The sequence below is a fragment of the Sander vitreus genome, chromosome 18 (assembly GCF_031162955.1).
Source record: "Sander vitreus isolate 19-12246 chromosome 18, sanVit1, whole genome shotgun sequence".
Lineage (NCBI taxonomy): Eukaryota > Metazoa > Chordata > Actinopteri > Perciformes > Percidae > Sander > Sander vitreus.
This window is the reverse complement of record NC_135872.1, coordinates 7,824,611-7,847,333: the sequence shown is the minus strand read 5'-3', so window position 1 is coordinate 7,847,333 and position 22,723 is coordinate 7,824,611. Positions and strand designations below refer to the sequence as shown.

At 41.2% G+C, this 22,723-nt stretch overlaps 1 protein-coding gene across 2 annotated transcripts; it reads right to left on the bottom strand.

The window, feature by feature from the left end:
• Positions 1–1,127: 1,127 nt before the first annotated feature.
• On the bottom strand, positions 1,128–22,471 carry reps1 (RALBP1 associated Eps domain containing 1). Of its 2 annotated transcripts, XM_078274071.1 has the most exons (19): positions 21,733–22,471; positions 19,537–19,660; positions 17,321–17,550; positions 16,322–16,484; positions 15,778–15,908; positions 14,647–14,809; positions 14,501–14,564; positions 13,057–13,211; positions 10,757–10,878; positions 10,245–10,325; positions 8,259–8,346; positions 6,534–6,635; positions 5,914–5,974; positions 5,511–5,709; positions 5,187–5,381; positions 4,491–4,580; positions 3,937–4,094; positions 3,713–3,818; positions 1,128–3,633 (listed from the first exon to the last, which is right to left on the bottom strand). In XM_078274071.1, exons 1-19 carry the CDS (start codon positions 21,883–21,885, stop codon positions 3,565–3,567), a joined length of 2,454 nt encoding a protein of 817 aa, XP_078130197.1. In that variant the 5' UTR covers positions 21,886–22,471; the 3' UTR covers positions 1,128–3,564. The 2 variants fall into 2 exon arrangements, with proteins under 2 accessions (XP_078130197.1, XP_078130198.1); XM_078274072.1 differs by lacking the exon at positions 10,245–10,325.
• Between the last annotated feature and the right edge of the window lie 252 nt (positions 22,472–22,723).

Sequence of the window (22,723 nt, the reverse complement as noted above, 5' to 3'; positions counted from 1 at the left end):
TGTGAAAAAACAGAATTTGGTTTAGATTTTTTCTTAACGAACAATTGTCTGGCTTTTCCTTCCATCTTTAAGTATTTCTATACATTTATTATCCGTGACTAAATAAGAAACAGAGTTTGTTAGTAGCAATCTGCTTCATCAGGACTGTGCGCTTGTAAGAAAATAACATAGGCTACAACTACTACAAGACAAAACAGCACAGAAAGAAATCTCTCGCGTAAAATAGCCATAAACCGTTCTAACTTTGGCACTGAGCTGGGTTCATGTGGTATCTCATTGCTCATAAAAAGAAGCGAGAAAACATGTTTTTAGGGCCTCGAACAAACAAAGAAGTCAGTAAAGGAGAGCAGCGTTTAAAATATTGTGCCGTTTTTATTTTTGTGTAAAAATCACACAGCTGCTAGTTGACTCTGCAGAGATACAGTACATCCATGCAGTTAAACATCTAGGATCCCACAGCCAAGAGAGAAGGAATTAAATATAATATTCTTTCGCTGTTAGTCAGCAATTAATGCAAATTTACACGAGTCCAAAAGTGTGTATCATGTACAATATACAACACAGATCTGGGTTCAAATAGCATTCAAAATCCCACCAAAGACTTCGTGATTGCTTCTGCCTGCCTGGATTACCTTTAGGGTTTGAGGATGAATGGGGAGCTATTGTGCTAGCAAACATAAGCCATCCCACATGAAGGTTTTTAAATGGTATTAGTTCCAGGTCTGACACACACACACGCACACGCACACACACACACACGCACACACACACACATCGCACACACACGCACACACACACGCACGCACACACACACGCACACACACACACACACACACGCACACACACACACACGCACGCACGCACGCACGCACGCACGCAAAGGAGGCGAGCCTTGATACAACAAGGAAGAGAGGTCAGCCAGTCACCATGAAAACAACTTACGGTGGGGTAAGGCTTTAGAAGAACACACAGGGAGTTCCATGGACAAAAACATTTATAAAATACCTAACCAAACAAGACAGGATATTTAAGGGTACTGGCACAAAAACCTCTTAGTTTCCAAGGATGTACTGAAGAAATAAAAACTTAAGTGGTTCATTATTTCTTTTTTTCCTTCTTAAAGCATCTTTTTAAATACATGTGATAGACAAGAACAAAATGCAAACGTTAAAAGAAAGCAGAAGAGGGATGTAACAAAAAATACAAAAAGAAATAAGGAGGGTAGGGAGGTTGAGTTCAAAGTGCAGTTGGGTCATTCAGGTCTCCCGTTCTGTTGACTGGTCTCCATCTGTCATCCTGTTGAGCTTCATCAGATTTAGGGTGGAAAGTGTGTGTGTGTGTGTGTGTGTGTGTGTGTGTGTGTGTGTGTGTGTGCAAAATGAATCACAAACATACAGCAGTTGTTCTGGAAGATCTAAGATACAAAAACCAGTATACTGTTCACACAGTTGCTACTATCATAGTACAAACCAATGACAATGACCAAGTACAAACAGCTAAGTATAGGTGGTGTGTGAGGATGCATCGTCCGTACTTGCATAGTGCCGACTGCCCGATAGGAAAACAGCTGAATATCTTAAACTCATATCTGCACCATCAGTTTGGATTTGTGCATTTGTTTTTGCTGATTGGAAAGTCACAGGAAAACGTCTCACTGATCAGCAGCACAATTCTTCATACAGTAATTGCCGCCTCCTGCAGTCAAGCAGCTGGTATATCTTCAAACCCTTCAAGTAAATGTCTGTTTTGGCTAAATGGTTTCCCATCCAGGTGAAGGTAAAAGACGGGGAAATAATGGCAGCAACCCAAGTATAACATGTTTAAAAAGAAAGCTGAGATGTTGACGCACAGCTAGGTTTGGAAATAAATCAATAGAAACGTGAAGAAAGGGAAAAGAGTTGTCATTTCTTTTCTTTCTTTTTTTTTTTTAAAACAAAGCCCAGGTCGAGGTGAAAGAGCAGAGTGATAGTTTAGTCATTTGGCATAAAGTTAAACCATTCAGTCACATCAAACCCCAAACACTGTGTAACATAAAAAAAACAAGACATTCATTCACTGCATCATGCCATCGACACACACATATGTAGACTTCAAGGGGCAGTGTGTGAGAGAGAGAGAGAGAGAGAGAGAGAGAGAGAGAGAGAGAGAGAGAGAGAGAGAGAGAGAGAGGGGAGAGAGAGATGGGCTAAATGTGTGTCACAAGATGAGTAAAAAAAAAAAAAAGCCTTCACCATAATGATTTGGCCATTAAAGGCCTCACAAAAACATACACAAAAAATCCTGTCCAGAAGTAGCCCAGTATGTTTTATGGAGAGACTGATCACACCAAAACTCCAGTTAAAAGTCAATTTTACATTCCTTGCTTACTGGCAGATTCCTGGTGTACAAGTTTTCATGTTTTCAAAGCCTCTAATACGTGTTGCAGCATGTCTCTGTGATTTCTTTTTTAACAGATTATTTGAAAATGGTGACATTCGGGAGGCCGACCTTATCAAAGGAGAGAGACGGTCTCTGATGATATTTAAAGCAGAAATGCTTTTAGAGTCCTGTTTTCCACAATTATTGCCCAGTTTTGACTAGGTATTATCAGCAGTAGAAAAGTAGATACACCAATAAGTGAGAAGACCAAGGAATAGTTCAACTTATTTGGAAATACACTTATACGCTTTCCTTCATTTCCAGCAGTTTCAGCATTTAACTCGCCCCAAAATTACAAATTGTTGTTTTTACTGCTCTGTTTTTGTTAGGCTTAAACAAACGACAGACACCATATTAACATATTCATTTTAGAGGTGATGGTAGGTGTAGTTTTGAACTTTGGACAGAGCCAGGATAGCCGTTTCCCCCTGCTACCAGTCTTTATGCCAAGCTAAGCTAAGCTAAGCTAAGCTAAGCGCAGCCTCCATCTCTGTACTTAACGCACATGAGATTGATATGGATCTTCTCATCCAACTCTAAAAAAGAAAGCGAAGAAGCGCATTTCCCCCAAAAATACTGAACTGCTTCTTTTAATTTAGGAGTTTTGTGCGGCAGAGCACCCCAAGACAGAATAAACATATTGTCGCTAGCTTCAAGTCACTAAACAGAAACACAAATACACAAACGGTCACACACACACACACACACACACACGACAAACACACTCCGCCTTCCTTCTTCAGTCATTCAGAGAGTAATCAGACACCAGCAGTTTGTCTTCAGACGGCACTCGCAGTTGGAGCGTCTTGTCAGTCACTTTTAACCGTTTCTCAGTCCGCTGTTGTCCTTGCGTTCACCTCTCTTTAGAGAAATTTGAAAAGTGCCAGTTTGTAAAATCCCCCCCCCCCCCCGCGCTCCCGTCACCTCCTCCTCTTGGCAAGACTTTGCTCTCATGTCCTTCCGGTTTATGATTAATACAAGTGTTAGTTGAGCGCAAGAGTATTAACGGAGCACCCTGCAGCAGGTCGGAGGCTCCAGGGAAAGCCGAGATGGTGGAAGGAGGAGGGAGGGATGGAGGGAGAGTCACACCGAGGGTCACAGCTTTGCTTCAGATGGACTACAGCTGAGTTCTACTCTTCACGTTGGTTAAAGATGAGAGAAAGGTCTGAGCTGCTCCAGCTGGACTTCCAGGGATATCCTCTCTTCAAGAAGGTCCTGGAAAAGGACAAGTTATGTGTGATCTTTTTGTCTGTGGAGACAGGAGTCAGAAAGAAAACATTGTAATCCTACGTACCTTCAGCTGTTGCTGCAGTTCACTGTTAAGTCGTGCCAACACTGTGTTTGTCTCTTTGTTTCTTCTGATTGAAGCTTGGATCGCCTTTTTGTCCTTTCCTACTGACCTGAAAACACACAAATACACACTTTTTACTCAAGCGTGATCAATAAACTAACTAACTAACAACTTACTTTGAACAGGATCTTCCAAAGTCTTGTTAACCAACCAACCAAGTTTGCTACCTGGGGATGGACGGCTGAGTCGCCAGGACAGCTGCTATGACGTTTAATTTCTGTGGACCGTGTTGCTCGTCCTCCGGTCGTAGCTCGTCTTCCGATTTCAACCTTCGGCGCACAGGTTTTGGAGGAGGCCCTAGTGGACCAGACACAGAACCTTTGGCCTGATGGGAAGGCAAAACCAAGAGAAAAGTCAGCAAAAACATTCATTCAATGGGTGGCATAAAAAAAAAAAAAACTTATATAAATAAATTTTAAAAAAAAGTCAGTAATTATCAAATGTGTACTCCGGGAGCACCGTGTTTATTTTATCCTGTGAAGGGCTCATTGCATGGGTGGAAACTGGTCTCAATTAAAAAAAATTTATGCCTTGGATTGTTTTTTGAAGGAGACATGCATTGCTGCTTTGTCACATTAATAAAAATGTTAATATTCTCACAATGTTTTCAAAATAATTACTCAAGACAAGACACGATATTATTTAGCTGTGAAGTGTTGGAAGTATTTGACCATCCATACAGTTTATATTTGACAGTCATTTTCTGAAGGTCTTGACTTACAGAGTTGACAGTAGCTGAGACTCTCTCGTCTACTTGGCCGTCACTCTTGACTGTTCTTAAAGGGCCGGCTCCCTCTGAGGACTTCTCCACCTGTAAACACAAAAATAACAGGACAGGTCAAACTCTGACCTCTGAACAGAACACCAGACGATGGGTATAAACTATAGAATTATGGCTCTTGCGAGAGGAATTAGTGAGATTCATATTTAAGCATGATTACAAAATTGTAAAGGACACCACACTTGTCTTTGTGAAAATGTACTATTTCATCCACAACAGATGTCCAAACTTATGCCAAAAACTTAAAAAAGTAATGCCATTCTTCTGTTATTTTTTTCTTTACATCAAAACTTACTTTTTTATGATCAGAACACACTGGAATTTGATCTAAATATAAAATGTCTTAGACTACTGTGGATGAAACCATCTAAATAATGCTTAAGTGCTATTGTTTTGGTAGATATAAAGTTAAAATACGCAGTCTTAGTTCACAGTTAACAGCTCAATGTTTGTATCATGACTCATTGTTGTGAAAACTTTGAACATAGAATGGCATTGTCAATGAAATAGCAGATGTCGATGTGTTTCTCACAGGACTAATCTGGCTTGCAGAGTTATGAAACTATTTGTAAAATGTTTACCATAAGCAACTACGTAGAAATGGAGACGCACACAGTCGAGGCAAAAACAACCCACCTGTCCAGGCTCACTGTGCATGTCGACCTCCGGCAGGCTGGAAGGCTGTTCAGATGCAGCGAAGGCCTGAAACTGACTGAAGTCGGCGAAATTGGGCTGCTGGGGAATCTGTTGGGGGGAGGTGGTGGTGAGAGCCGCTCCGCCTCCTGATGCACCCTCTGCCTCCGCGCGATGCCCGGTGTGTGGTGCTGACGTCTGGAGAGAGGGAGGAGTGAAGGTGAAGGCCCTTCATATTGTCAGGTCTGCACTTGATGCAGGATTTATGATGATGATGATGATGATGATGCGATGCAGTTAGACCTCGTGATTTTCTGTCTGTCTTACCTGTGTGGGTAGCGGCCGAGGGGGCACAGCGGGCGGGTAAGCTATCGTAGAGGATTGTGGTTGTCCTGTGGCAGATGCGGCGGCGAAGGTGCGGTTCATGTCGAGAGACGAGGAGCGAGAGTGAGAGGGGTGGGGGGGGGGGGGAGGTGGAGGGGGGGCTACCACCTTCAGAGCCTCTGGAGACGTTCCCGACTGAGACCTGAACACAAGCATTTGTGTTTTTGGGAATTAGGGATAGGATATACATTTTTCTGCTTGATCTATTTACATGGCGATTTGTCAGAGCAGATGTTAACAAAGTGGAAAGCTGGTCAAGGATACAGATAAACGGATACAATATGCAAAGACATGTCCACAGCGCTTGTCCATAAACAAAATATAAAATGACGTGAAAGCCACTGACCGTTGTCTTGTGATTGGCTCCTGGTCTGAGGTGAAGGAGTCTGAACTGCTGTAACCATCACCTTCATGGCAGACAAAACACAACAGCCCATAAACATTGGATCAACCTACTGACCTAAAAACCCAAATATGCGCAGTTCACAACAGAAAGTATAGAAACAGGAGTATTTATATATAGTTGGATCAAAACTCACAGTGAGCCAAAAACATTTTCAGCATCATTTCTATGACATTAAAACGGAGCAAATGATTTCATGATGAAAATACACTTCATGTTTGTAGGGTTTCAGATAATATGAAGACTTCAAGTTTAAAAAATGAAAAAAAAAGTCAGGAAGTATGGAGTGAGAAGGAAGTGAGATTACCAGACCTCTGTAGCCCGCTGCTCATTACTGCCTGAAGCTACATTAGCCGCAACGAGCATAACAAACCTGAACCTCAGACTGAACGGCCTGCGGTCGAGTTGCATTGTGGGTAATGTATGTGCCAGGTTTTGACAAGTAAGAATGTGTGGAATAAAAAAAGTTGATCTCTATGATTCTACTGCATCCTTTTTCAATTTTCTATGGTGAGTATGCCCATGTTTTAGAAATGCAACAGTGAAGCCACTCCTTTACTCACCTACAGTGTTGGCGGCTACAAACTTCATGGAGGCAGGTAACTGGGCTTCTTCAGACAGTTCGGGAGGTTTAGCCAGCAGTGGACTGGTCGGGTGGTTGTGGTCTAAAGGTTTGAGAAATAACAGGGAGAGCGTAAGTGTGGAGTCAATTGTATCTTATCCATGCAAAGTATTTATGATCAGGCTTCTTTGCGACAAGCAAATAGAATTGTTAGCGACACGTCTCACGTTCTGTATGCAGAATATGAGCTGCTGCCATCCGGTAGGAGCTTTAGAGTTCCTCGCTGCGGACTTAACCATTTCAAAAACTCGTTTATCCCAGTGTCTATTAAGCTCCTAAATAGCCGCAAGTAAAAGGCAGAAAACAGGCCTGCATGACGATGGAGATTTGTAATTGTTGTACTTGTGATCTCTCTTTTTTTTATTTTTTTATTTTGAGTAATGTTCAACTAATGCATTGCATGACACCATGTTGGGTTTTATACACCATCAGGACCATAGTACGGTCTGTTATATGGTATTATACAGTATATGTTGTTTGTACATGCTGTGTTTTCATTTGTTTTTACTATGGCTGCAGCATGGGTTAAAGGTCCAATATGTAGGAATTTCTCCAATCTAGTGTTGAGATCAACTCTCTCGCACCACGCAGTTCATAGTACGTATTACAGCTACAGTAGCCTTCACGCTTTAAAAAAGACGGTCTCTTGCTCTTTTCAATATCCTTTTTATTTTTCTGGGCAAAAAAGAAGAAGACTCCTGTTCCTGAAATTTGGATTTTGAATACGTGTTGTCCTCCACGTTTCCTTCTTCAAACTTGCCGGGGCCGGGAAGCGACGATACCCATTAGCAGCATTAGCAGCAGTGAGTTTATCATGTGACAGCAAAAACGCGAAAGGCGGAGCAGTATGTCCTGTATGTCCCTTACCGGCTAACGTATTTCAAGATGGTGCATGAATATGGAGCGTCTACCCCAGTTCATGTAAATGCAAATGTAAAATATCAAGCCAAAAAGAATACTTGGAATTGATGGTGGTGGTAAATATTCATGAAAAAGGACAAGTTTGTGAACGGGCAACACAGATCTTGATAATGAACAACTAAACACGTTACACACTGGACCTTTAAGTGCCCAAGATAAATTCCCCACAATGTGGGACAATAAAGTTAATCTTGAATCTTGAATTTTACAGGGTGACAACAAAAACGGAAAACGGTTAGCGGTCTTACTACTTTTATCTCAAAATATCTTTAGTAGCAGCTTAAGAAACATGTGACCCACAAAACCTTTCCACCATATGTTTACGAATAAAATCCAGAGTGATTATGTTTAAAGACCTCTTGGTTTGTCATTACCTCTTCCTACATTGCAAACTTGGGACACAATGTTCTGGGGTGTTAAACATGTACTCGTGCTGAATGTACCACCAGGACGTTATCACACAAGTCCTATGCAAGCCATTCAAATCAGATTGATTTTCTTTTTTTTTACATCTCCAAAATGTGCTGCTATGGCTTCTCTTACGCAAGTTTAATTTACTTTGCATATAAACTTTAACTCACACTTACAAGTTATTTCAAGCCCTTCACAATGCTATCCATAAAAAAGCCAATAAGCAAATATAAAGCCTGTTTCAAAAAGCTTGCTGCTGAAACTGATTATACTCTTTCATGCAATTGTAAACTATAATGTGGACAGTCAGCCTTAAAGCCGGGGGTTGTCTCACCGCTGCCAGTTCTCTTCAGTTCCATCTCCTGCATGTGGATCTTACTGGGTGTCATCCGGATGGGAACTGGGTGCACGATGGCCGTGTCCTGAAGGGCAGATTAAAAGGGACAGGAGGTGAGACAGACAGATTCATGAAGGGAAAGAGACAAGTTTCACAGAAGGAGATACGTTTGTAGTTACTTTGTCAGGCTTTGCCTCCATCTGTCAACTGACTTGGTTTGATACATAACAGTGTGTGTATCAAATGCAAACAATGTGAAGATTTGACTTAATATTTGCTTCAACTGCCATTATTTGAGGACAATAATTTAACTTTTTTTTAATATATTTTTTTTAATATATTCTAATTGAAATATTGCGATATGAACTCTTAAAATATAAGGTTGACTACACTTCAGTCATTTGACAGCTTTAGTTAATATTTACTTTGCAGACTAAGATTTTACATACAAAACATATGATTTTATAAAACATGTTATAGATTGAACTACCCAACAGTGTATTAAATATGATGTGATATATAACAGGATAACATTCACAGGAGCCATTTTTCTGCATTATGAAAACTTTTATTCTTGATACTTTAAGTACATTTAGCTTATAATATACCTTTGCACAAGTGACATTTTCAATGCAGGACTTGTAATAGAGTGTTTTTATAATGCAGTATAGCAAGTTTTACTCGAGTAAAAGATCTGAATACATCTTTCACCCACACCATCTTAGTAAAACGTCTACCTGTGATATTTCATTAAAAACAGCTAATTTATTGTCCAATCCAAAAAATGTAATCATTTACACAATCATTTACATGTTACATCATTGTTCAGGTTCTTTTTTTTTTTCTGCCCAGAATTTTAAAGCACTCAAAAGCAATCTGAAAAAGATGCACACTCTTGTAATAAGGCATATTGTGGTAGTTAATACTGCACGTTTCGCCAGATCAATAGTGCAGAGCTATTCGTGAGCCATTTATTGCTGTAAGGAAAAGAAATTCTGACTGAAGGGCAAAAAACGTGGACACCTCAACAGTAAATGACAAAGCACCACACAAGTTTAAGTACTAACAACATTTGATCATAAATGGAAAAATGTATCTGTCACAATCTGAAAATGCACTAGCGATTGGTGGATATCACTGTAGAAAAAAAAGGTGATGTCCAATAGAAGCTGAGCCAGCCAAATCACAACACAGACTGGCCACTGCTGATGCAGCAGACTGCACTTTGAAAGAACATCATGCACACACACACAGAGAGAGAGAGAGAGAGAGAGAGAGAGAGAGAGAGAGAGAGAGAGAGAGAGAGTTTCCATTTAATTGTCAAGCGAATTAGAAGTGAACTTTTGAAGAAATGTGAATTACGTGCATTTCCATCAACTGGTTTGGAGTGAATTAACGAGGCTTCAGTGTAGTTTTGTCAGAATTTGGCACTATAAGCTACACACTAAATAGAAGTAGTAGAGGTTGCCCAACGAAAACAAAACTAAATCGCCTTAGCCATCTAACCCATATACGAGAGAAAGATGTAGAAAGGTCTTCAGGAATTTAGTTAAATAGGGCAGATTTGAATTGTTCTTTCATGTAAGCTAGTATTGGCCATGTTTTATGCTGTCCGGAGATGAAGACACGTTATGGGAATATCTTTAAAGATGCTGACAGCAGAAACCGCTGATCAGTCCTGTTAGTTCAATGTTCGCTACGTCAGAACTTTTTTGGCAAATGCGCTTCCATATGCCATTTAGCATCCCATCCATCAACTATTTTTGAAAACCATCTCAAGCGAGCGTAAAACCTTTTATCGAAATGTTGCCGTTTCCATACAGCTTTTCTAATGAGATACTAGAATGGGAATAAAAATGCGTGCATAGCATAACGCCTGGAGAGAGACAGAGAGATAGAGAAAGAGACGAGGCATGGAGATCCAGAGAGGGTTAATGTCTGTCCATTAATGGTGAAACCATGCATACTAAGTGATTGACTTACAGGGTCAGCTGGTGCAATGTTAGAGTCAAATTGGGTCAGAGTTTGTGAGCTGGAGGAGCGCTCGCTAAACGTCTCCCACTGCTGCAGGAGACAGACAGACAGTGAGAAAAAACATGTCAGTCAGCCAGTGCAGTGACATCACACATTTACATCATCAGCCTGAGCCACTACCGTCATCTGACATCATCAGCCATCGCCAGACGACGTGGTGATGTGACAGCATCGGTGGGCATGGAAACAAAACAGACTTTCATACAGAACAGCAGGCTATCGCCACAGCCCAGGAAGTGAGAGAAGAGGTGCTGAATTAGCATTCATTATGTTTTGATAATGAAGAAGATGAAGTGGCAGTCAACTCATGATGGATGGATAGTGACAAAGCACTTAAGTAAATCTGAGCAATTCATTACGATGAATCAAATGCAAACACAGCAAAAGCAAACAAGCATGGAGCTCACAGTATGTGTGAAGATACAATAGGTAATTGTGTGTGTTGTATGCATGTTGTGAACCTCATTGCTCTGGTTCATCTCTGGCCAGGCCTGGTTGAGGGAAGGCATGGAGGGAGACTTGCTGGGGGTGACCTCCACCGGGGAGCCCGAGTATCCAACATCAGCAGTCTGCTCCGGAACCTCTGAAAACCAAAAATTAGACACAGGTTAGCCAGGTTCCTCAACAACAACAACAACAACCACGGATACAAATATTAAGGGTCCAGAGGGTAAACAAAATGCAATAAATAGTATTGAAAAAGTGTATTAAGGCTTTTTTTTCTTCAGAAAGTTGCATAAAAAAAATCAGTTCTGTTTTTGTATAGGTCTTTAAAGTGAGACTATGTAACTTTTGAAATAAGAAATAGCACAGTTTTCCTCTTATTAATCTAAATTTGAATTTATAAATCATTAAAAACACACCCTTGATCAATTCAATTCACTCACTGCAGCAAAGCTTATATTGGTCTTGTATTTAGATAATATTTTTTACATCAGAATTAATTTGCAGCTTACCCAGTCCATAAACAACTTCAAAACTCTAAGGAAAGGTATATGTCAAAGGCAGCAGATCAACATATATGGGTCAATACGAAGGGTCATATATATATATGTGAGATATATACATATATATATATATATATATATATATATATATATATATATATATATATATATATATATATATATATATATATATATATGACCACCCTTTGCCTTCAAGACAGCATCAATTCTTCTAGGTACACTTGCACAAAGTTTTTGAAGGAACTCGGCTGGTAGGTTATTCCAAACATCTTGGAGAACTAACCACAGATCTTCTGTGGATGTAGGCTTCCTCAAACCCTTCTGTCTCTTCATGTTATCCCAGACAGACTTGATGATGCTGAGATCAGGGCTCTGTGGGGGCCATGCCATCACTTCCAGGACTTCTTGTTCTTCTTTACGCTGAAGATAGTTCTTAATGGCCTTGGCTGTATGTTTGGGGTTGTCCTGCTGCAGAATAGATTTGGGGCCAATCATACGCCTCCCTGATGGTATTGCATGATGGATAAGTATCTGCCTGCATTTCTCAGCATTGAGGACACCATTAATCCTGACCAAATCTCCAACTCCATTTGCAGAAATGCAGCCCCAAACTTGCAAGGAACCGCCACCATGCTTCACTGTTGCCTGCAGACACTCATTATTGTACCGCTCTCCAGCCCTTCTGCGAACAATTTGCCTTCTGCTACAGCCAAATATTTCAAATTTTGACTCATCAGTCCAGAGCACCTGCTGCCACTTTTCTGCACCCCAGTTCCTATGTTTTCGTGCATAGTTGAGTCGCTTGGCCTTGTTTCTATGTCAGAGGTATGGCTTTTTGGCTGCAACTCTTCCATGAAGACCACTTCTAGCCAGACTTCTCCGGACAGTTGATGGGTGTACCTGGGTCCCGCTGGTTTCTGCCAAGTTCTGAACTGATGGCACTGCTGGACATCTTCTGCTTGATGTGTTTTTCATCTGCTGCACTAAGTTTCCTTGGCCGACCACTGCGTCTACGATCCTCAACGTTGCCCGTTTCTTTGTGCTTTTTCAAAAGAGCCTGAACCTCACATCTTGAAACACCAGTCTGCTTTGAAATATTTGTCTGGGAGAGACCTTGCTGATGCAGTATAACTACCTATATACTATAATTGGTTGATCATACACCTGACTACAATCCTACAAAATCCCTGACTTTTTGCAAGTGCCTATAAGAATTGATGCTGGTTTGAAGGCAAAGAGTAGTAACACCAAATATTGATGTGATTTAGATTTTTCTTTTGTTCGCTCACTTTGCATTTTGTAAATTGATAAAAATAAACAATCATTATTTATATTTTTGAGAGCATTCTTAGTTTACAGCATTTTTCCACACCTGCCTAAGACTTTTGCGTGACTATGTGTGTATGTGTTTATATATATATATATATATATAAATAAATAAATAAATAACAACACATAATAGCACCACAGAGAATTCACCCAAACAGGAGGGGTAGCCTACTCGAGTCACACACCGTGAAGCGACTGTGAGGTAGTATCTATCTTTACTTATCAGCTATCTTTAGCTTTATCTGTTTAACTGAGTTTGTTGACCTCATGGCTGTGCTACTGTTACACTACGTTTAGGCATCAAACATGAGTGAGAGTGAGTGAGAGAGTGAGTGAGAGAGTGAGAGAGTGTGAGAGAGAGAGAGAGAGTGAGAGAGTGAGAATGTGAGAGAGAGCGAGAGAGAGAGCGAGAGAGAGAGAGAGAGAGAGAGAGAGAGAGAGAGAGAGAGAGAGAGACTGCATACCTGCTGAGTCATCCAGGTCAATCAGCTTTGGCATCAAGCTCTCAGGCAGCTTCTCAGGGAGGTCGTAGCCATTCTTCCTGGCCACAACCAGGTGGAAGGCGGCACAGAATTCGTCCAGGGTCAGCGCTCCGTCTTTATCGAAGTCTGACAGCTCCCTTCAAAACACACATTAGACATCAGTGAGTCTGCCGTCCTCACAAAACATTTCACGCTGGCAACTGGCAGGGAGCTTTTCTCAAAATGGATTCAGATGCCTTTCAAATCTGACTTTATCTTCCCCACATCATTTAAAAAGTTAATTCTTGTCTTGAAAGTTGGCCCGTTTCCCCCTAGAGCTGAATACATTTTGTGATGAATACAGACAAGTTTGCACTGTTATGGTGAGTTAGTGATATTAATATTAACAAGTCCTGCTCAAAACAACCAAAATTAAGGTTTGCTTCTACACATATGAGCATAAAAGAGTGGTAACAGGAGCCGACAGCTGTTTTTTGATATGTAGTAATTAACTGAGCAATGATCCAGGAACATTTTATTCCCCTTCAAAACAACATCAGCATGGTAGATTGGGGTTCAGACACTGATTTTTTTTTTTTTTTTTTTTTTAATTATTAATTTATGTAATTTATACATTGATACAGCTTCTAATTCATCAGAACATGCTGATTTTCTCCATTTATCTCCTATCACACATTAGGGCTGGGTATCGTTCTGGGGGAACTAATGTTTTTAGGGCTGGGTAAGAGTTTTTCCTGCATGCTTCTACAAGGTGTAATGTTAGGCAACCAATGACCAGCATTATTAGATCTTGGTAGAAGCATGCTGCATGCTTATTGACTCACTGACACTGATGAGATTTACTCCTTAGGTATCGAAATTGGACGTTGAATGACGAGGCATTTTTCGACACTTGATACTTTAGAGGCAATTCGGTTGGTGCCTTAAAAGTATTGAGTTCGGTACCCAGCCCTATCGAACATACACATATACACTGGTCATGATTGGTTCCTGCCCAATCCATTACAGCATTTTAATGAAAGTAAAAACCAAAGTTGTGTTTTTGTTAGCTTAGAATGAGCTCTTCATATATACATAGGTAGGGGGTCCTCTTGCAAGAAGTCCATCATGTCGCAACGTAATGTTTCTACAGTAGCCCAGAATGGACAAAACAAACACTGGCTCTAGAGAGGTCCTTTTGCATTATTACGTTACATGAAGGCCACCATACATACTTGAAAAGGGAGGGGTGAGGGAAGGGGTAATCAGTTGGTTGCAATCTGCATCTACTGTCATCCTGCCCTAACCTATCATGTTAAAGAAAAGTATCAACTTTTAATATGATGGTCATAAATAATAGTATTAGCTGCACAGGTGGTTCAAACATCTACAGGTTACACTGAATGTCTCCAAGACAGGCAAACACAGCAGAATAGTGATGACTCACCAAATATGTGATAACTCTAAAATCGGTAGTTTGGATTTGGTGAAGAACTCTTTTGCAGCTGAACCTGGAAAACAAAGAAACAGGTGATTTATTTGTATATTTGTGTGTGTGTGTGTGTGTGTGTGTGTGTGTGTTTTTTTTCCTACCAGGTATGAAGCCGGTGAGGTCTGACTGGATGGTTTTGAACTGGTTAATATAATACTGTCTCTGTTCGTCCGTGATCTTCCACGGATCGTCGTAGCCGCTGGACTGTCGCTGGATCTCATTGGTCATTGCTGCTGAGGCCACAGTTCGTATTGTTGTGCTTTCCTACGGGAAACAACATGGGACAATTACAGTAACATTTAAGAAAACAGCGCTGGTTTAAAGTAATATATGACTAAATACATAATTAAGTAAATCAGGTTAGAATAAAACCTGTATGTACACAAGTGCAGTTATTTCAGTGGCTGTATACTGTATGCGTACAGCCAGTTTGGACTGGTCACACTCGAAACTATTTCAAATTCTTATAAATGTGGTGTTGCATAACAAAAGGTTTTTATTCTAGCAAAGATTTCACATTATTCTGGAAATGTGGCCTAGTGGGACAAACAGAAGCCCATCATCAGATCCCATCCAGCAATAAAAAATTGACAAATTAAATAGCATTATCTAAGAAGCTAATGGCGTCTGCAGACAGGCGTCTGCATGACGCCTGCCTAAAATCAGACACAGAGGCCTACCCAGTTGTTGGCTTTGCCTCAGCAATGTCACACAAGTTGCTTGCTTGAGTTTTAGTCGAGCAGCGCAGGCAGTAAAAGCACTCATATAAAATGTTGGCTCATGTTTGAGGCACCACTGTGGTTAGTAAGCTATCTCAAGGTCTATGTTTGCAACGGGTGTTGGCCGTGGTTAATGATGTTTACCATCATGATGAACACAGCACACAACACATTTCCTTTGTCATTCTCATACTCCTTATATAGACTTATTATGTTACCGCCTGTCTCAACAGTATGTGAGCTTATTTTTTTTTCCGATTTTCTTTTTCAGCACGGGCCCCATGTCTGCTGTCTCTGATGCATCTCTGATGGTGTTGTTTGACAGCAACCTTTTTTGTTGCACAAACAGAAGTCTGTAGTTTGAGTAAATCCCAAACATGTTCAAGCATCAGGGCCAGAAAGAAAGGGTAGGGGTGTGCATGTCAACTGAAGAATCTAAAGCTAAAGTGCTGCACCAAAGAGTATGTCTGACCCGGCATAGTACTGAGGGACAGAAGCGTCACACTGCCCTACCTGGACTGACGAGGGATGCATTCCTGGGATCGCGCTGGATGGCGGGGTGTCTGCTGTGAAACTGACCCAGCTTTCCTGACTCAGAGGCGGGGGCGAGTGGGAAGGCCACATGCCTTCACCGGGCACTGGACCTGGAGTGGGGAGGAGAGGAAAGCATACAGTGACATCCCATGCAACACAAATAAATATACTGCAAGTGTTATAAGGAAAGGATAAGGACTGCAATTATCATCTAATCGATATATCGTTGCAGCTCTAAAAATAATCGTTTTCATATTATTTGTAATATCTCCACCACATTCTGTGCTGATGAAAGCACATGACTCCTCTGTTCCTCTAATGACTAACTGCAGTAACTGCTTTTCTCAACTATCATCGTGTACGAACAAGCTGCAAACACCAGGAAGTCACACAAAAACAACCCAACATGCTCCGTGTTGGCTTTTTTGCCAAGTCTGCCACATTTCCACCACTGTGGTCAAATTCATTTCTAATTCATCGTCACCAACTGCTATTCTGCAGCGGGCGGGTCGGTGGACGTTACCTGCTTGTGGTTCTCTGAACTGCGTCCACACAGCTCCAGTTGGAACCACCACCGGCTGTCTGTCTGCGTTTCCTCCACTGGGCTGCCGCTTGTGTTTCCTCCACGAGGGAGGGGAGGTGGGGGGAGACTGGTGAGGGGAGACCACGGGGGACGTCGGCTCGGGCTGATAACACATATACATACAATCAAACAAATGAAATATGTATGCAGATAAGAAAATAAAAAATAAATTAAAAAAGGCATTCAGTCAACATGTAAACGACTGCAGATTTAATCAGAATAAACGTCTTCAGACATGCGATCCTTTAACATTTTACACACATTGAAGAAACAGTTCAGTGTGCTGGTGTTATTATGGTTTCACGTGTTATGGGTATTCACTTTTCAGCAGATCCCATCTCAAATACCGAAAGATTTCCATCTCAAACACGCCAGTTCTGAGCCAATAAATACTGCTTCAAAGCCTTTATCTGCTCATCACAGATATGGGATGTTCAAGCAACCAGCAAATGCACATTTCACAATAGATTCAAATAGATTAGAGGTCTACGTAACCGACGCGCAACACACTGCTGAAACAGACAGCGGCGGTGCGAGTGTCATTTGAGCTAGAAGTATACAAACATGCACAGGAAAAAAAAAACACAGGAAACACAACAGTATTCCAGTGGCATATCTCTATTAACTGCTGGGTTATGCTGCAGGAGGAAAGAAAATGTGTGTATGGTGTTCCCCAAAAGATAGAGAATAGAAGTCCATATTTAATGCAGTTATTGCAGGACTACTTGTGGGGAAAGAAGGCATGATTGTCGTTAAACATCAACCCAAAGCCTGACCCAATACTTCATTTGTTGTCTATTCACATACATGTATTTGTATATCCTAGGACAGTTAATTAAAAAGGAAAGGTGCATAGACACGTGATGCTATAAAACATCAAAAAGTACAAAATGACAGTATTTAAGCAAGTGTCTGAATGAGGAAAGTAAAATGACTAACCTGTGGGTCTATGCTGGGTGCCAGGGGCTGGATGACCTCGTGGGCTGGAAGTGAAGTGGATGATGGGGGAGCTTTCTTGTTTTGGAAACCCCTGCCCGGTGGTCTGGGCATTACTGCGGCGGCAGAGGCTGGGTACAACCCCTGACTGTCTGCGTCCTGGTACAGCGCTGCGTGCCTCGCCTCTGCCTCATTCTTCCCCACCACGAACCTGGGCAGCGGCAGGTCTTTGACTGGTGAGACAGGAATCCGTTCACAGGATTAAGAGGACAGATTAGTTTCAAAGTGATCTTCAGGCGCTTTAATGCAATAACCTTAAGTACTGAAATCACTCTCCACTGCACCAAAATTGTCAAATGTCATCAGTCTGTGATGTTTACTTTTTTGGTGTAGCCACTTTCCTTTGTCTGGCCTCATCTGCTTCTTATTTTTTTTGGGGCATTTTTTTTAAGGCCTTTAGGTTTACAGGACAGCTGAAGACATGAAAGGGGAGACAGAGGGGGGAATGACATGCAGGAAAGGGCCGCAGGTCGGAGTCGAACCTGAGGCCGCTGCATCAAGAAGTGAACCTATATATATATATATATATATATATATATATATTATATATAGATAGATAGATAGATAGAGGAGCGCGCTCTACCAGGTGAGCCAGCCTCATCCGCTTCAGTTAATGACTTTCTACATTTCCCAGAATGCCTAGAAAAGGGACATGGACTTGCTGTAATCAGCTGTGGTTTATAAGTGTTTGTGAAGAGAGTGACAGCTGTATAATGAGGACAGTATGAGAGTATCCCTTTCAGAAAATGTCATACTGCTTTCCTCAAAATAAAACTGAGTGCTGGTCTATTGAAGCTACTGTTGATGCAGTAAATGGTGTGTTTGTCTCCTCTACAGTGAATTTGTATGATTTTGAATGTCAGAACGAAATAGTAAAAACAGAAAAAAAAAGTCCTCACTATTGATTTGCCATAGAACTGACAACTAAGATTTCCTGTTTCGGGCAAGTGGTTTTTTTTTAGTTTTTTTTTCAAAATTAACTTCCAACATGGCAGCACTGAAAACATCTTTTTTTTATCTCCATCTTGTAAATCGCTGCTAAAAAAAACAATGCTACAAGGTCTTTACACAAAATAAACAATACTAAATAATACAAGAATGAAATAAGCAAAGCATAAATGAGTAAAACAGACACAAAAAAAAAGGTAAGATGTAGAGTGCAAAATCGTAGAGATCAAGCATAAAGGACAAGGACACACAAAATAATGGTCCGATTTTTTTCATATCATAACAACTTCTTCTGAGACAGCCTTATCTTTAAGAGGGAAAGGTTTGTTAAGTCCTCCAAACATTCCCAAATTGAATAAGCATCACGTTGTACATGACGTCCATTTTGCTATGAGGAAGAGGCCTCCGTGCTTCCTTATATTTACATCAAATTACGAAATCATGTCAGCAACTTCATGTTGCAATATTTCAGGCCAAACAAGTAACATAATCCCTTGTGTTTTTTGAGAGGAGTCACGCCCTTTGAGGGCTTAGACAACAGACTCTATTTAGTAAATACAAAGTAGAAACAGCTCTTATTGTCAAGTACCTGATAACACAGATACTGGGCTACTGCCACCACACAATGCAGAATGTAACAAATCATTTCTGATTACATTACATTTTTATCCGATGAAACAAATATCCTCCTCCCACACACGCACACAGAGCGATTTGTCCTGCCTAAGGACACAGGCAGGACATCTCTCACTCACACACACACGCACACACACGCCTAAGGACACTTTGACATGTCGACAGAAGGAGGGGCTCGAACCACCAACAATAATGGCCGACCCTCTCTACCAACTGAATAAGATGAACTGTGTTTGAACATCAAACGCAGAATGAAAAGCTTTACGTTCTTTTTGATATTACGGCCTTCATTTGCACAAATAGGCAACAAAGACTGCGTTCCTTGAGAGTTTAAACTAAAAGACTTCTATACTGCCCCTTGCTAAGTGTCCCATGACCTCCTTCAAATTCATTAAGCTATAATTTCTAAACAAAAAACTAAATTCTGAACTAGTTGCACAAAAAGCTTTTGAGTCCAGTGCCACTTGTCTGAACAACCTGGTTTGTTTTACATGATGGCTGACTGAGAGGGAATGTGTTCTTTCTTGTGTAGAGAGGAAGTTCATCAACGGTTAAATTCAACAGTGGACTCTCACCTGAGTTGAGGCTTTCCACCCTCAGCGGCAGACCGGACTGGGCAATGGCAATGAGCTTCAGAGCGATGTAGAACTGGCTCCGCCCAAAGTGGCCCAGCCGAGTGGCCCCACACAGCTCTGTGATCTAAACCCACACACAAGGACAAGGGAGAACAGTTAACAACATTGTAACCTGAAACTCTGGTATTAACCATTACTGAGAGAAGAGAAGACCAGACTCCCTTCTGTCAATTCATGAGAGTTTTACATGGAATAGTTAAACAACAAAATAAACAATATATAACTAACATTTAGGGTTTACTTTAACAAGAGGCTAAATTGTTTTCTTATCAGTGGTCACAAGCACTGTCACACTGTAAACACTTGATATACTGTACTAAAGTTTTCCAAAGACTTACTGACTGGATGTGATGTAGTTTGATTGCTTTAAATCACACAAAAACAGCACAAGCAACAATCTCATTTACTCAGCTCATTGGCAGATGTTCAGTGGGTCTCGCCACTAATAAGCCTGATTAGCACATATATTGTTGTACTTGATGTCATGCTGAACAGGCTTTGTCCAGAATGATAGACTGGGCGGCACAACAGACACTACATAGGGGTTTAAATGTGCACAGAAAACACATAGGAGATTTTTGGTGAGAGTGTAGAATACTGTACATAGTGTGGTTGTATGAATAATGTGTGGAAACCAGGAACCTGTGGACGATTAACAGCCAGGGAGTTAAACTTCATAACATTAAGATGAGAGCCACAACGCCGACAGCCCGCCACAGCAGACTGATCCCTTTCTTGCTGACAAAGGACTTATTCTGAGTATGTCGAGATACAAAGCACCAGTCACTTTTCTCCGCCTGTTACAACACGACACTGTAGCTGTATGTGTCTCATTGGCTACCACCGTGTACATTTGGAGAGAGGAGGATTACAACACTGCCTAATTCTTCCACTGCACAGCTCCCCTTGTTGACCTTGATCAGGATTCTGACTCACAAACTGCAAATACTGGTCTGCTGAGAGACCTGGAGTCACGAAGAAATGGAGCTGCTGCAAGTGAACTGGCTGCTCGTTACACATAGTTAACACTGTGGATGGCATCGTGGTTGGTGTGACCATAACGTGAAAATAATCTGACAAGTGGCAAACGTATCAGTGGGTTTATTTACAAGGTCTGTGTGAAGGCTGGTTGAACGCTTCCTCAGTCATGCATTTATCGTACAGTGTAGGTTAACGGAGCAAGGTGCCAACTTTCATACATCGCATTGACAAGTGGACACTGTGACATTCAGGTCTGCATTTCCATCGTGTCAGCTCAACCTAGTGGCGAGCAAAACAACAGATTTCAGAAGTGAGAAGACAGGAAAGAGTGGGCAGTAATCTGAAGCAAAAGGCTGATGAGAACATGATGTGCTACAACGTTATGTGCATTGGGCACATATATCGTCTTAGATTTTGGATATGACCAAAGTGTTGTCTTTTACTGGTTTTAAGGGTTGCATTACAGTCAAGTGATGTCATTTTGTGAATTCGCCAGACTGCTCTAGCTGTTCTATTATTTGCCTTCACCCAGTTGGTCATTATGTCCACATTACTAATGATTATTTATCCAAAAAAAATCTCATTGTGTAAATATTTTTGTGAAAGCACCAATAGTCAACCCTACAAAATCGTCCCAATATCAGAAACATAAGCAAAACTATAAATCAGGGAATGTACAAAAGCCACACTATATTATGTGCAATGGTCAGGGATAGAAGTCAACGATTCGTTTTTGTATTACACACTTTCTGAAATGTGTATGTTTAAATATGCAAATGAGGCATTATCTAATGCTACAATTTAGGAGACAAATCTACATTCACAAATAGACAAAGTGTAGAAAAATAAACACCTAAATGTGTATTTTGGATGTTTTTTCCCCCCATGTCTGAAAGAAGACATGCTATGGAAGCAAAACAGCTCAAAACCTTAAAATTGAAAGATTATGTTTTTGACTGTGGGTGTGGGGGTTAAGAGTTTGTCTGTCAGTCAGTGGGCCTTGTTGATGAGGCTCACTGCAGTCGGGAAGAAACTGTTCTTGTGGATGACAGGTCAGCTCTGACAGCCATGCAAGTTTGTTAAATATCCCTAAGCAGCGCTAGGTTTCGTGGCCAGCCTCACAGTCTGATGATAACACTTCAGAAACTAGCTTACCTGCAGGACAACTTCGCTGGGAAGCTGGGCCGCCCGGAAAAGGTCAAGAACTCTCCCATTGGAAGCCACTTTTTTGGTGTTGTCCGTGTCGCAGTAGACGAACAAATCCGAGTAATATTTCTGCTCGACATCAGTCAGCGTTAGACTTTCCATCGTAGTACAAATCGACCCTGAAAACCAGACTACTTGGCTGTTGATTAGCCCTAAGCCAATGGCTGGGGCAGGATCCAAAAAATGGGCGAGACTTCAGGCGTTACTGCACCAGCTAGGTCAGCAGTAATAATGTTCTTGTTGTCGTCTAATCCCACTCTCTGTTAAGACCCTAATACAATTTGTTGACAACGACAGCTGATCACCGCTCAAATATTCAAATAAGGAATGTTTTCATACAGTTAATCACTTAACGTTAGCTAGTTAACTTGTTGGGCCAGCCAAGCCCAGTAGCCAACAGCTGGCTAGTAGCACAGCGAGCTAACAGCTACCTTGAATCAAAGTCAGTGTCACTGACGTTAAGCTAACTAGCAAGTCGCAAAGTGCGTCCACCTCCTTAGCATGGACATCTACCGCGTTATTCTCACGTTATAGCACTTCTTATCCCTTTAATCCGTTATGGGATGGTGTTTCTGCGTGTCGTTGAAAATAAATTCCTCAGCGGGGCCGTTAGAAGTAAAGTTTCTTTTGGTTCCTTCCTCTAGTAATCTTAGCCGCCATTCCGACCACCAGTGTCAAGCTACTCAGTTAAAGTAACACTTCCGGTAGGATTTTTCAAATTAAACACCCGTTGAGGCGCACTTCAGAATAGAAATCAGCTTCATTAGACGAGTATGTAGACAATGAATTTTTACTCCTGTTTTTGTGTGTGTTTTTCCTAAAATTAGTATTCAGAAAAGAACACTACTCTCGTTCAGCATCACAATCTATTGATATATTACTAATGTTTGTTTGTGGTGGAATTGGCTGTGATGCAAGGGACACCAGCTGAAATCTTGCC